This window comes from Perognathus longimembris, chromosome 7 (assembly GCF_023159225.1).
Source record: "Perognathus longimembris pacificus isolate PPM17 chromosome 7, ASM2315922v1, whole genome shotgun sequence".
Lineage (NCBI taxonomy): Eukaryota > Metazoa > Chordata > Mammalia > Rodentia > Heteromyidae > Perognathus > Perognathus longimembris.
This window is the reverse complement of record NC_063167.1, coordinates 16,817,929-16,831,666: the sequence shown is the minus strand read 5'-3', so window position 1 is coordinate 16,831,666 and position 13,738 is coordinate 16,817,929. Positions and strand designations below refer to the sequence as shown.

Genomic DNA, 13,738 nt, shown 5'->3' with positions numbered 1-13,738 from the left:
TCATAGGTCAGCATGGCCCTATAGCAGGTGGGATTCTGGGGGAAAAGAAAATCAGGTGCCAGGCAGGCCCCAGGGCTGCTGCTCCCTGTGCTCTGAGGTCCAGTTCATTCAGGGGATCCCGGCCTGTTCCCGGCCCTGGCCTGGGCAGGCATCTGACGGGCATCTGCTGCCAGCCGTCTCCGGTGGCCTGCACCTCCGGTGGCCCGCACCGGGGCGAGGCAGTTCCGGAAGACGCCACTGTCGGAGGTTCTGGCGGGAGAGGAGGGAGAGGGTGTCGGTCCGCAGCCGCCCGGGGAGCGGCGCTGCCCCAGGGCTGTGGGTGGAGCTTTCCCAGTTCGGAAAAGGGCTGGGCAGGGCGGGCAGGACAGAGTGTTTGCCGGCGCTCCCCAGGGAAGTCGGGGCGGCCGGCTCTGCCGACCGGATCTAGGGCGCCCCGGTGACTCCTGAGCCTCAGAGCACCAGCACCCCCGATTCTGGGAGCCCAGTCCCGGATTTCCGACCCTCGGGACCTCGCGCGTGTGCGCTCTACTGGATTTCTGGAACGGGACGTCCGGTGGGTGTCTGGCTCCTCAGATCTCCTAAGGGATTCTCGGGCCTTGACCCCAGGCTGCCCCGGCGCCCCAGGCTCCGGCTCTGCTCCGGGCCCCTGGCGCCGCAGCGTCCCCGCATGGAGGGGCCGTGCCCCGGGTCCGGGACCTTGGAGCGCGCGGGCAGTTGCTGGCAGGACCCGCTGGCCGAGGCGCTGAGCCGGGGCCGGCCGCTGGCTGCGTCTCCGGGCCGGGGCTGCGCGCGGAGCCGGCCGCTCAGCGTGGTCTACGTGCTGACCCGAGAGCCGCAGCCCGGGGTGGAGGAGCCTGGGGCGGGCGCTGAGGTGGAGCCGCTGCCCCTGCGCTGCCTGCGCGAGGCCTGTGCGCAGCTCCAGGGGCCCCGGCCCGCACCCCGGCTGCACAGCTTGCCTTTCGGAACCCTGGCGCTGGGCGACACGGCGGCGCTGGACTCCTTCTACAACGCGGGTAGGCGCCGGGGGCGTGGGCGTGGGCGGGGCCGGGGCGGGCCGGGGAGTGGGCTGGGCGGGGGCGGGGCTGGGGGCGGGGCTGGATGAGGGCTGGGCGGGGCCCTGAGTCGGTGGAGGGGAATACCGGGTCCAGGGGCTTGCGGTGAGTTAGCTATGGGGCAGTGATGACTGTGCGACTCAGGGGCTCTGGGCTGTGACCAGGTTCAACATTAGATTGAGGGATCTAGGCTTGGCTTGGCTTTGGGGTTCAGGGTTGGAAGTGAAGCACCCTTCCTAAGGGGCGGTGCCCAGGGCTGAGCAGGGCGGGGTTTACAATTGGGGCGTGGTTAAGAAAGGAAGGCCGCCTGGTTCTCTGCTGGGGCCTTAGCACCCACGTGGGGTGATCTCACCTGGGGCTACTGAGGGCCAAGCCAGCCAGGAGGAGGTTGGAGGGGCCGGTCCCCTAGAGCTGGGGTTTAGAGATCCTGGTATTACCACTGCCACGGATCGGGCTAGAGAGTCGGAAAGTGAAGCGCCGGGACCGGGACTGGGCCTCGGGCGAGGAAACTTAGCTTCAGAGAACCCGCTGTCCAGGAGCCGGAGACATGGCCGGAAGGCCTGTGGCGACACCCGAAGGCCAGGGTCACCCCTCCCTCCCATCAACCCAGATGTCCGCCTCCGCGCTTTATTTGTTCACGGAGTCCCGGAACCCGGGTTTCCTGAATGCACAAGAAAATGACTGCCTGGATATTAAGGTTGATGTGACCATGAGGACACAAAGAGACAGAGTCTTACAATGGACTCAAATCACATCTATGTTGACTCACAGAAGCACTTAGCAGACACAAAGATACAGGTGGGCACAGTAAATGACACAGGCACAGGTACAGCTTGTCTACACACTGGTGATGGACCTGGCTGCTTTCAAGAGTCTAGGCTGAACAAGCTCTGCGCCTGATCACAGCCTGACCCCTAATTGTGGTGCTCACAGACTGCACAGGAGAGTCAGGGCCCCAGGCCAGTGAGCCCACCCACACAGGGATCACCCTTTCCTCTCCTGCCCTCCTACTGTAGCACTGGGGGGGTGGGGAGCCCTCAAGTGGGGAAACAGGCCCAGAGCAGAACTAGATCCGGCTGGAGTCCCACAGCAAGGCAGGTGGAGCCAGGCTGCACCCCCAGGCTTCCTCCCCTGGGCTTTGGGGCTCAGGGCTTGTACCCCTGTACCCACAGATGTGTTGGTGCTGGAGGTGAGCAGCTCCCTGGCACAGCCCTCCCTGTTCTACCATCTTGGTGTGCGGGAGAGCTTCAGCATGACCAACAACGTGCTCCTCTGCTCCCAAGCTGACCTCCCTGACCTGCAGGCCCTGCGTGTAAGTGGCCAAGGGGCTGGGGGAGGAGGGGGCAGGTGAAGGTTGGCAAGAGGCCTACCCAGAATACTAACATCTCATGGTTTTCCTTCTGCAGGAGGATGTTTTCCAGAAGAATTCGGTGAGCAGAATCCATTTCTCATTCTTGTGTGCCCTTTGACCTCTGACCTCACTAATATTCTTTTTTTTTTTTTTTTTTTTTTTTTGGCCAGTCCTGGGCCTTGGACTCAGGGCCTGAGCACTGTCCCTGGCTTCTTCCCGCTCAAGGCTAGCACTCTGCCACTTGAGCCACAGCGCCCCTTCTGGCCGTTTTCTATATATGTGGTGCTGGGGAATTGAACCCAGAGCTTCATGTATACAAGGCAAGTACTCTTGCCACTAGGCCATATTCCCAGCCCCTCACTAATATTCTTGTCTCCTCAGTTACCTCTGACCTCTTAAGGTTCCATGACATCTATGTAACCCTCAGTTCTCAGCAACCTCCCTTTGATGAAGTGTGGCTCTTTCCTATTATCCCAATCCTCGCTGGTACTGACCTCTGACCCCTTCTTGTCCCCCTCTCATGACCTCCACCAACTCCTGCCTCCCTCCCACCAGGATTGCACTGGCAGCTACACATTGATCCCCTATGTGGTGACGGCCGCTGGCCGGGTGCTGTGTGGTGATGCAGGCCTCCTGAGGGGCATGGCTGATGGGCTGGTACAGGCTGGGGCGGGCACCGAGGCTCTGCTCACTCCGCTGGTGAGCCGGCTTGCCCGTCTGCTGGAGGCCACACCCATGGACTCTTGGTAATGGGGGCCCAACCAAGAGGAGACTGGTGAGGGTACAGAGGGCGGGGGCAGAAGGACAGGCTCACCACTTTCTCTCCCTCTCTTGGCCTGGGCACCAGTGGCTATTTCCGGGAGACTATTCGGCAGAGTATCCGGCAGGCCCGAGAGCGGTTCAGTGGGCCGCAGCTGAGGCAGGAGCTGGCTCGCCTGCAGAGGAGACTGGACAGCGTGGAACTGCTGACTCCTGACATCATCATGAACCTCTTGCTGTCCTACCGTGATGTGCAGGTGAGTGGCATTGTTGGTGGCAGGTTGGGCCATTTGGTCACTGCTAGCTTTGAGCAAATTGTCTAACCTCTCTGAGCCTCAATTTCCTTATTTGCAGTAGGGAATGATGACATCATTGCCTCCCAGGACAGATGTTAGTGATCTCTCTCTCTTTGTGTCTCTCTCTCTCTCCCTCTCTCTCTCTGATGCTAGTACTGAGGCTTGAACTTGGAGTCTCCCAACCACTTTTGCTGGTGTGCGTGCGTGCGTGTGTGTGTGTGTGTGTGTGAGAGAGAGAGAGAGAGAGAGAGAGAGAGAGAGTGTCCTGGGACTTGAACTCAGAGTGGAGACACTGTCCCTAAGCTTATTTTGCTCAGAACTAGTGCCACACATCTCTACTTCTGTCTTTTTTCTGGTGATTAATTGGACATAAGTGTCTCACAGACTTTCCTGCCCAGACTGGCTTCTCACTACGCTTCTCAGATCTAAGCCTCCTACGTAGAGATTACAGGTGGGGAGCCACTGCTGCCCGGCTGCTTGGCTTTCTTTGCTCAAGGCTGGTGCTCTACCAGTTTAGCCACTTCTCCGCTTTGTTGTGAGGTGGGAGCCAGCAGCACAGGGCACACAGTGGATTTGCCACACGAGGTGTGGCCTGCCAGGCCTGGCGGAGGTGTACAGAGTCTGGGCAGGAACCCTGCTTTAGGATTCCTCCAGGTTGAGGGCTCCTCACGCCAGTTCCTTCACACAGGACTACTCGGCCATCATTGAGCTGGTGGAGACGCTGCAGGCCTTGCCCACCTGTGATGTGGCTGAGCAGCACAATATCTGCTTCCACTACACGTTTGCCCTCAACCGGTGAGTGTGGAGCAGGGCTGTGAGCTGCAGGGTGGCCTCTGGGCCCGGGGCCCTGCAGCCTGGGACCCCTGCACTTCCAGGAATTTGCTGACCGGGGATCTGACCCAAAACGAGCCTCGCTCTGGGTTACTGCTATCTGGTGGGGACAGGAGAGGTGGTGCCAGCTTCAGCGTGGTCTCAGCTGTCCAAAGTGACTGCTCCTGTCACTACTGACCCAGAGGTCAGTGGTGACCAGGGCTGGTTTCATCTAAGGGGGTGGGGGGCCAAGGTCAGGACCCTAGAAAGAGCCCTGCTTTTTAGGGCCAGTAGATTGATTGGGTCAGAGCCATGGGGATGATACTGAGTGCACTTCCCCTTGTCCCTAGGAGGAACAGGCCTGGGGACCGGGAGAAGGCGCTGGCTGTGCTGCTGCCCCTGGTCCAGTTTGAGGGCCCCGTGGCACCTGATCTGTACTGCATGTGTGGCCGCGTCTACAAGGACATGTTCTTCAGCTCTGGATTCCAGGATGTCGGACATCTGGAGCAAGCCTATCACTGGTAAGGAGTACAGGAGAGAGGGCGGAGCCAGTGGGATGGGGGCGGGGCTTACCTGGGCCTCACCCACTCCATCCTGGCCCCAGGTACCGCAAGGCCTTCGATGTGGAGCCCAGCCTGCACTCCGGCATCAACGCGGCCGTGCTCCTCATCGCAGCCGGGCAACACTTCGAGGACTCGGAGGAGCTCCAGTTGATAGGTGAGCCCGCTCCCCCAGCTCCCAAGCTGGCTCGTTCATGCCCCCACTGCGCTCCTCCTTATGCCTCTTCCGGGCCCTCAGGAGGCCCTGAGCCACAATGGTTGCCGCGCTGCAGCGTGTGTTCGTTACACACTGGATTTTGCATCCCCTGGAGCCCCAGCCCTCACTTGTCTGTACTGAGTGGTACAGGGGTTTGAACTCAGGGCTTCATGCTTGCTGCTTCCTGAGCATGCGTTCTGCCACTTGAGCCATGCCCCCCACCCACCTGTGAGCTTACCACACCCATATCTGTGTCCCTGCACTTGGGCCTTGCCCAGCCCTGCACTCGTGCTCACCGAGCTCATGCCCCCTCCCTCAGGCATGAAGCTGGGCTGCCTGCTGGGCCGCAAAGGCTGCGTGGAGAAGATGCAGTATTACTGGGATGTAGGCTTCTACCTGGGAGCCCAGATCCTCGCTAACGACCCCATCCGGGTGGTGCTGGCCGCGGAGCAGCTGTACAAACTCAATGCCCCCATATGGTGAGTGGCCCTTCTTACATTCCTGGCCTGGGCTATTGGCTCCTGCACCCCTGTCCACTGGCACTCTAGTCTGAACCCCAAGGTCCACACCACCCCATGCCCAGTGACATCCAGCCTGGCAGTGCCAGCTGGGTGGAGCTGAGGACAAGGTGGTGCCCACAGGTACCTGGTGTCAGTGATGGAAACCTTCCTGCTCTACCAGCACTTCCGACCTACTCCGGAGCCCTCGGGGGGCCCCCCGCTGCATGCCCACTTCTGGCTCCACTTCTTGTTCCAGTCCTGCCAGCCTTTCCAGAGAGACTGTCCCCGCGAGGAGCAGTGCCTGGTGAGGCCCGTGGGTAGGGAAGACCCAGGAAAGGAGTGAGCCTCTTCTGACTGATCGTCCCTCCCCTCTGCGCCCAGGTGCTGGTTCTGGAATTGAACAAAGTACTGCTGCCCGCAAAGCTTGAGGTTCAGGGTACTGACCCAGTGACTGCAGTGACCCTAAGTCTGCTGGAGCCAGAGACCCAGGTGAGCCGCCCTGAAATGTGCTTCCTTCGGGCCTTTCTCTCATCTCCAAGCCTTTCTCCCATCCCAGCACCCTCCCCCAGCACCCTTCTCCTCCTCCTCTTCATTTTCTTCTCCTCCTCCTCTTCATTTTCTCCTCCTCCTCCTCCTCCTCTTCCTTCTCTTCTTCCTCCTCCTCCACCTCTTCTTCTTCCTCCTCCTCTTCTTTTTTCTGTTCCTTCTCCTCCGTGTGTGTGTGAGAGAGAGAGAGAGAAAGAGAGAGAGAGAGAGAGCACAAACATGTCAACATTCCAGTACCAGAACCTGGGCACTGTCCCGCAACTTTTCCAGCCAAGGCTGGCACTCTACCACTGAAGCCACAGTTCCACTGCTGCCATGTTGCTGGTTAGTGGGAGATAGAGTCTCACACACTTTCCTGCCTTAGTTAGCTTCCAACCCCAATCCTCAGATCTCTGCCTCCTGAAGAGCAAGGACTACAAGCAGGAGCCAGTGCCCAGCTAAGCCCTCTTTCTTCCCACAACAGGATCCCTCCACCTGGACCTTCCCAGTGACCTCCCTTTGTGGTGTCAGGTGAGAGGCAGGACCTGCGGGCTGGCTGGGCCACCGCCCTGGGGCTGGGGCTCACTGGTGTCTCCCTCCACCCTTCCCCAGTGTCTCCAAGAGGGATGAGCGCTGCTGCTTCCTCTATGCGCTGCCTCCCGCGCAGGACCTCCAGCTGTGCTTTCCCAGCGTGGAGCGCTGCCAGTGGTGCGCGGCCTTTCAGGGTTGGCAGACTTGGTGGGGAGGGGAGGGCTTGGGGAAATGAGAGAAGGGGAGGGTTGGCAACCCCCAGGGGCTCTCCCCCCCCCCCAGGGGTTGGTTCTTGTCCAGGATGCCCCTCCTGCCTGACCTCTCCCACCTCTCCCATCCCTCAGGTTCTGCGGCCTGATTCAGGGCGTGGTGACAAATCCAGATTCTACAACCCGCGTGGAGGAGGCGGTGGGCGTGGGGGAGGTGCTGGAGGTGAGGATGTGGAAGGGGGCTCTGGGGGGCTGGGAGAGAGAGAAGGGAAGGGTTCCGGGCCCTGCTGAGTCCTGCTGTCCCTCGCCCTGTAGTTTGATTATGAATACTCGGAGACTGGTGAGAGGCTGGTGCTGGGCAAAGGCACCTACGGGGTGGTGTACGCAGGACGCGAGCGGCACACCAAAGTCCGAATTGCCATCAAGGAGATCCCAGAACGGGATAGCAGGTTGGTGTGTTGGGCCGTGTGGATTCAGGAGCTCAAGAGGGCGGGCGTCAGCAGACCCAGCAAGGGGACCTACAGAAGGATTTCTAATGGACAGTGGCCAAAAGCTGGGGGAGGTCCAGCTAGACCCCGTGGGCTGTGACCTGGAGCCATGGGCCTGGCAGAAGGTTGTGGAAGGCGGGGCTAAGCCTGAGGTGGTCTGTGGGCGGGGCTATCGGAAGGGTGAGGTTAGGGAGGGCCTTGTGGGCCTAGGGGGCCTAGCCTTGCTGGTATAGGATTAGGGAGAACATCTCTGCCCAAATTTTTGTGTGTGTGTGTGTGCATGCATGCGTGTGTGTGCGCGTGTGTGCGTGTATGTGCGTGCGTGCATGTTGGTCCTGGGGCTTGATCTCAGGGCCTGGGCACGGCCCCTTAGCTTTTTTTTTTTTTTTTTTTTTTTTGGCCAGTCCTGGGCCTTGGACTCAGGGCCTGAGCACTGTCCCTGGCTTCTTCCCGCTCAAGGCTAGCACTCCACCACTTGAGCCACAGCGCCGCTTCTGGCCGTTTTTCTGTATATGTGGTGCTGGGGAATCGAACCTAGGGCCTCGTGTATCCGAGGCAGGCACTCTTGCCACTAGGCTATCTCCCCAGCCCCCCCTTTAGCTTTTTTGCTCAAGGCTCTGCCACTTGAGCCACAACTCCATTTACTTCTGTCTTTTCGATGGTTAATTAGAGGCACGATTCTTACAGACTTTCTTGTCCAGGCTGGCTTTGAACCCAGATCCCCAGATCTCAGCTTTCTGAGTAGCTAGGATTACAGATGTGAGCAACTCCTACCCAACCCCAATCACCCTCTCTCTCCTAACTCCCCAGGTTCTCTCAGCCCCTGCACGAAGAGATCGCTCTCCACAAACGCCTGCGCCACAAGAACATCGTGCGCTACCTGGGCTCAGCCAGCCAGGGCGGATACCTGAAGATCTTCATGGAAGAAGTGCCTGGAGGTGGGATGGGAGTGAAACCTGACATGTGGGGCAGAGGAATGGCGCCAGGCAGGGGCGGAGAACCCTGGAGGGAAATGAGCCCTAGCGCGTGTGGGTGGTGTCTCCCAGAACTCGCTGACTGAGTGTGTGGTTAGTGATGTGTCTAGGTGTGTCTGGGCCTTGGAGCAGGAAGATGTGGGTGGAGCCAGTGGGTTCCAAGGATGAACTGGGACTGTATCTGCCCAGGCAGCTTGTCCTCCCTGCTGCGGTCAGTGTGGGGACCTCTGAAGGACAACGAGAGCACTATCAGTTTCTACACCCGGCAGATCTTGCAGGGGCTCAGCTACCTGCATGACAACCGCATTGTGCACCGGGACATCAAGGTCAGCTCTGTGTCTGCACCCACTAGTTGGCTAGAGGCAGGGAGGTGGTGGCACCCATTTCCAATGGGGCATCTGTGAGGAATGGCAGAGGAGGGAGTTGATAGAGGCCTAGCCGGCCTGACATCCCTGAGTGATGGAGTCCCAGGAGAAGGGTCTGTGTCGAGGGCCAGCCCAGTGTCTCACAAAGCACAATGTCCATTCCGACCAGGGTGACAACGTGCTAATCAATACCTTCAGTGGGCTGCTCAAGATTTCGGATTTCGGCACCTCCAAACGGCTGGCAGGCATCACCACCGTGCACGGAGACCTTCACAGGTAGTGGGGATACAGAACTCGGGTCCTCCCAGGGAATGGCATTTCCTTTAAGCATGGAGTTATAGCTCTAATGCAGGATGAGCCTAGGCAGGTGATTAATTGGGCCAGCAGAGAATTGATAGAACCTAGAAGAGGAACTTGGATAACCGATGCGATTGAATGCATGAAACTGGAGCCCTGGTGTTGAGGCAGGCCACGGTGGCCCAAGTGGGTGGTAGCATAGGTGGGTGACACAACGTTAGATACATGATGTGATGGACTCCATGAAGGCAATGCAGCCTAGCAGTAACGATGGAGCCCTGCCGAATGATGAAGCCTAGGGTAGCACGGATGTTTGCTCACCAAGGTAGGCAATGGGAAGTGTTTTGGATAATAAGCTCAGCGTGGGTGCAGGCAGCCAGAGGGGGTGATGGTGGCCCCTTGCTCCTGTGCTAAAGTCTAGGTGGGCATGGTTGCTCTGCTCTTGTCCTAGGGACTCTGCAGTATATGGCCCCAGAGATCATTGACCAGGGTCCACGCGGGTATGGGAAGGCAGCTGACATCTGGTCACTGGGCTGCACGGTGATTGAGATGGCCACAGGCCACCCACCCTTCCACGAGCTGGGGAGCCCTCAGGCTGCCATGTTTCAGGTGAGAGCCTCATGGAGATTAGGTGCGGCACTGCTGTCCTAAGCTTGACTCTTACACTCCCTTCCTGTCTCCTCTCCCCAGGTGGGCATGTACAAGGTGCACCCACCCATGCCCAGCTCTCTATCCGCGGAGGCCCAAGCCTTCCTCCTCCGTACTTTTGAGCCGGATCCCTGTGTCCGCGCCAGCGCCCAAGCACTGCTGGAGGACCCCTTCCTGCAGCCGGGGAAGAGGAGCCGCAGTCCGGGCTCCCCTCGCCACGCCCTCCGGCCCCCAGGTGCTGTGGAAGTGAGGGACAGTCTTCACTGCCGTCCAGCAGCGCAGAGCGGCTGTGCAGGCTAAGCGCTGACACCTTTTTCCTCCCTCAGATGCCGCTCCGGCCCGCCCCATTCCTCCAGCTGATCCGGCCACCCAGTCCCAGACGTTCCCAAGCCCGCAGGCACCTTCGCAGCACCCACCCAGCCCCCCGAAGCGCTGCCTCAGCTACGGAGACACCAGCCAGCTACGGTGAGATCTGGGACCCTCCGCTGGGTCCCCTTTGCCTGGTTTTGCCTTGGATGGGGGTGGGGTGGAGGGTGCCCTTCTTGGAAGCCTGGGCACCATGACCACTTGCACGTTGGCATCTGGTACTTACCTGCTTTCTCTCGGCCACCCTCCCGTGTGCTTGCCGCCCTCACCTCACCTCCACCTCATTATTCCTGGGAGGTGGACCCAGCTTCAAACCCTGAGTGAGAGTCTCCATCAGCCGCTTCCCACTCTGCCCAGGGTGCCGGAGGAGCCCGGGGCCGAGGAGCCCACGTCTCCCGAGGAGAGCTCAGGGCTGAGCCTGCTGCACCAGGAGAGCAAGCGCCGGGCCATGCTGGCAGCCGTGCTGGGCCAGGAGCTGCCCACGCTGGCCGAGAGTCTGTGCCAGGAGCAGGTGGGGGCCTCCCCCCGGGGGCCCTGGTGGTGGAACGTGGACCAGGGTGGCTGATTGTCTCTCCCCACCACTCAGTAGCTCTCTAGGTTCATGAGGGGACACTTGCCGACCGCCCCTCTCTTTCTCAGGGTTCCCACCTGAGCAGGAATCATGTGGAACAGCTGCTGCGCTGCCTTGGGGCGTACATTCACACCCCCAACCGCCGGCAGCTGGCCCAGGAACTTGGGGTGCTGCAAGCACAGCTGCGAGCCCAGGGTCTTGGGCCTTCCCTTCTCCACGGGCCGCTCTTTGCCTTCCCGGACGCGGTGAGGACGCAGCCGCCGCCGGGGTTAGGGCTGTCGGGTGGCAAGGGTTCTATCATCCTTGTGCTGGAAATCTGCAAGGACTTAATGATGAGCACACCATGTCTCCTCTGTGAAGAAGATGCGCGTCTGGCCGGTCCTAGCAGCCCAGCGCCTCCCTTGACCCCAAGCCCCCCACCTCACTCGCTTTAGGCAGAAAACTTTCTAGGTCTTTCTCTGGCAAGGCCCACTCTGAGGCTCAGCGATCTCCGCCACACCCTCTCCCCCGTCCAGGTGAAGCAGATCCTCCGCAGGCGCCAGATCCGTCCACACTGGATGTTCGTGCTGGACTCGCTGCTCAGCCGTGCCGTCCGGGCCACCCTGGCCGCGCTGGACTCTGGTGCGGTTGGGCTGGCTGGAGTCCCCCAGCCTACACGGACGCGGGTGTGGCGCTTTGGGGGGGGGTGGCGAGCACAGGATGGAGAGGGTTGCAGCTTGGCTTGGCTAGGTGGGATGGAGCCCATGGGAAAGTGACTTCATTAGCCTCTCAGACTGGCCCAGTTGGGTCACTGCCCAGGGCCCTTTTCCTAAACTACCCTCACCGCTAGTACCTAGGTGGTGGTTGGGGGGGGTCTCAAACCAGCATCTTGCCCTGTCTGATCTCGCCCCGCTTGGATTGACAGAGGGAGAGAAGAAGGCCGTCTCTCCGAGGTCAGAGGAGTTAAGTAAAAAAGGAGAGGCCCGGCAGAGACAGCAGGACTCCCCGATTCCGCCCAGCCAGCTCCCCGCAGAAGCCAAGCAGGAGCCCCCAGCTCTGATCGTGCAGCTGGGCCTCTTGCGAGCGGAGACGAACAGGTAAGGTCCCTGGGAAGCGTCCAGACGATCTGCTCATTCTTCAACACACTGGCTCCTCCATTCTACTCCTGCCCTCCAACAGGCTGCGGGAAATCCTGGAGGAGAAGGAGCGGGAGTGCCAAGCCCTGCTGCAGCGGGCCCTGCAGCGGGTGAACGCGGAGACTGGCGCCTGTGCGCCCCAGCCCCCTGGTGAGCCGCTGGGGTTCCGCGTGAGAGCGCCTCTGGCTGAAGGCACTTCCAGCTCACCTGACCTCTTGACAGCCTCTCTCCCCACAGACCAGGGCCTGGTGCAGTGGCTACAGGAACTACGTGTGGACTCGGGCACCATCCACACGGTGAGGATGTGCATGCTGGCCATCCCTGACCCCCACCACCCACCACTCCATCTCTGTCCATCTTTCCTTATACTTTTTGGTTAGTTGTGGGTCTTGAACTCAGGACCTGGGTGCTGTCCTTGAGCTCTTTTGCTCAAGGCTAACACTCTACTACTTGGAGCTACAGCTCCACTTCCAGTTTTCTGGTGGTTAGAGAATCTCAAGGACTTTCTTGCCCAGGCTGGTTTTGAACCTGGATTCTCAGATCTCAGCCTCCTGAGTAGCTAGGATTATAGGCGTGAGCCACCAGCGCCCAGCTCAGTGCTTCCCTCTCTTCCCACTGCTGCAGAGGAAACTGGGGGAGCCCTCCTTACTGCACCACTCCTTGTCTGGATGGGTTAAACGGGACCTGCCTTAGCATTTTGGTAGTGGAAGGAAGTACCCGTATCTCCAGATGCATCTTTCAGTCATCTTATTTCTCTCTGTTTCTGTGGGTCGTGTTCGACAACTAGCTGCTGAACCACAGCTTCACCCTGAATGCTCTTCTCACCTGTGCCACTCGAGACGACCTCCTCTACACCCGAATCAGGTACACCCTGGGCCCTCCAGGAAGGAACCGTGCACTAGGCCTCACGACCAGCCTTCCCCCACCCCTAGCTGCAAGCCTGCCTAGGTTCACCCAGATCCCTTCGGGACAGAGCAGCATTGGGCTGAGAGTGGCTACCAGAGAGAGCCCGGGCCTTCTTCTGGCTGAGCCACATAGATTATGCTCTCCCCAGAGGAGGGATGGTATGCCGAATCTGGAGAGCCATCTTGGCACAGCGAACAGGATCCACGCTAGTGACCACAGGGCCTCGGGAAGCTGAATGAAGACAGCAGAGGCAGGAAAGACGCACAGACAGATGAACTGAGAAGACAGGAGCAACTGCTGACACTCTGCCTGAGGATCCAAGGGCAACTACAGGCCAGGCCGGTGGAGCCAGGCAGAGCCCAGGCCTAGCATCCGTGTGTCGGGGGACCAAGAGGAGGCACTCGAGCGTACCAAAGACTTTCTTTTTTTTTCTTTTGGTGTTGGCAACCAAACTCAGGCCCTGAAGCTGGCTGGCTAAGCCAGCACTCTACCAATAAGCTAGAATCCCAATCCCCAAATAAAGTCCAAACTCTGTGTGTGTGTGTGTGTGTGTGTGTGTGTGTGTGTGTGTGTGTGTGTGTGTGTGTGATGCTGGGACTGAGCTCAGGTACTCCACCACTTGAGCCATAGCCTTAACCCTTTTGTTTTTGAGATGGGTTTTCACTGCTAATTTTGTACGTATGTGTGTGTGTACGCGCATGTGCATGCACTAGTTCTGGAGCTTGAGTGCTGTCCCTGAGCTTTAATGCTCAAGGCTAGTGCTCTACCACTTGAGCCACAGCTCTGCTTCTGGCTTTTTGGTGGTTAATTGGAGGTAAGAGTCTTATGGACTTTCCCTCCCAGACTGGATTTGAACCATGATCCTCAGATCTCAGCCTCCGGAGTAGCTAGGGTCATAAATAAGTGTGAGAGCCTGATCAAAGACAAATATCTAGTGAGGCTGACTTTCACTGCTTTTAGCTATGCTGGCCTTGAATTCTGGATCCACCTGTCTCCACCTCCAAGTAGCTGGGATTGTAGGTGTGCAGCACCATCCCCAACCTTACCAAAGACTATTCAACAGAACATTTTCATATAAGCATTTGTCTTTGAACTTCAGAGAGGTGTGTATGGCGAGTATCTGAAGAGGAGCCTCCCGAGGTCTCTCTGTGTCTGATGTCCCTTACAGATCTGGCTTCCTTCACTCCCCCCTCCCCCTTTCTTATAACACTTTATCTCC

General features: G+C 59.2%; 1 protein-coding gene across 1 annotated transcript; it reads left to right on the top strand.

The window, feature by feature from the left end:
• Nucleotides 1-501: 501 nt before the first annotated feature.
• Nucleotides 502-13,043, top strand: Map3k6 (mitogen-activated protein kinase kinase kinase 6). Its single transcript, XM_048350613.1, is given in 30 exon segments — nucleotides 502-1,013; nucleotides 2,225-2,364; nucleotides 2,459-2,482; nucleotides 2,959-3,149; nucleotides 3,251-3,419; nucleotides 4,147-4,253; nucleotides 4,619-4,789; nucleotides 4,873-4,985; nucleotides 5,344-5,503; nucleotides 5,666-5,828; nucleotides 5,906-6,013; nucleotides 6,534-6,580; nucleotides 6,662-6,757; nucleotides 6,925-7,012; nucleotides 7,105-7,238; nucleotides 8,088-8,215; nucleotides 8,441-8,577; nucleotides 8,786-8,869; nucleotides 8,871-8,892; nucleotides 9,365-9,522; nucleotides 9,604-9,796; nucleotides 9,888-10,026; nucleotides 10,285-10,438; nucleotides 10,525-10,743; nucleotides 11,014-11,119; nucleotides 11,403-11,574; nucleotides 11,657-11,763; nucleotides 11,836-11,909; nucleotides 12,401-12,477; nucleotides 12,668-13,043. Coding segments are annotated over 30 exon segments (3,918 nt in total). The 5' UTR covers nucleotides 502-667; the 3' UTR covers nucleotides 12,759-13,043.
• Nucleotides 13,044-13,738: the final 695 nt, after the last annotated feature.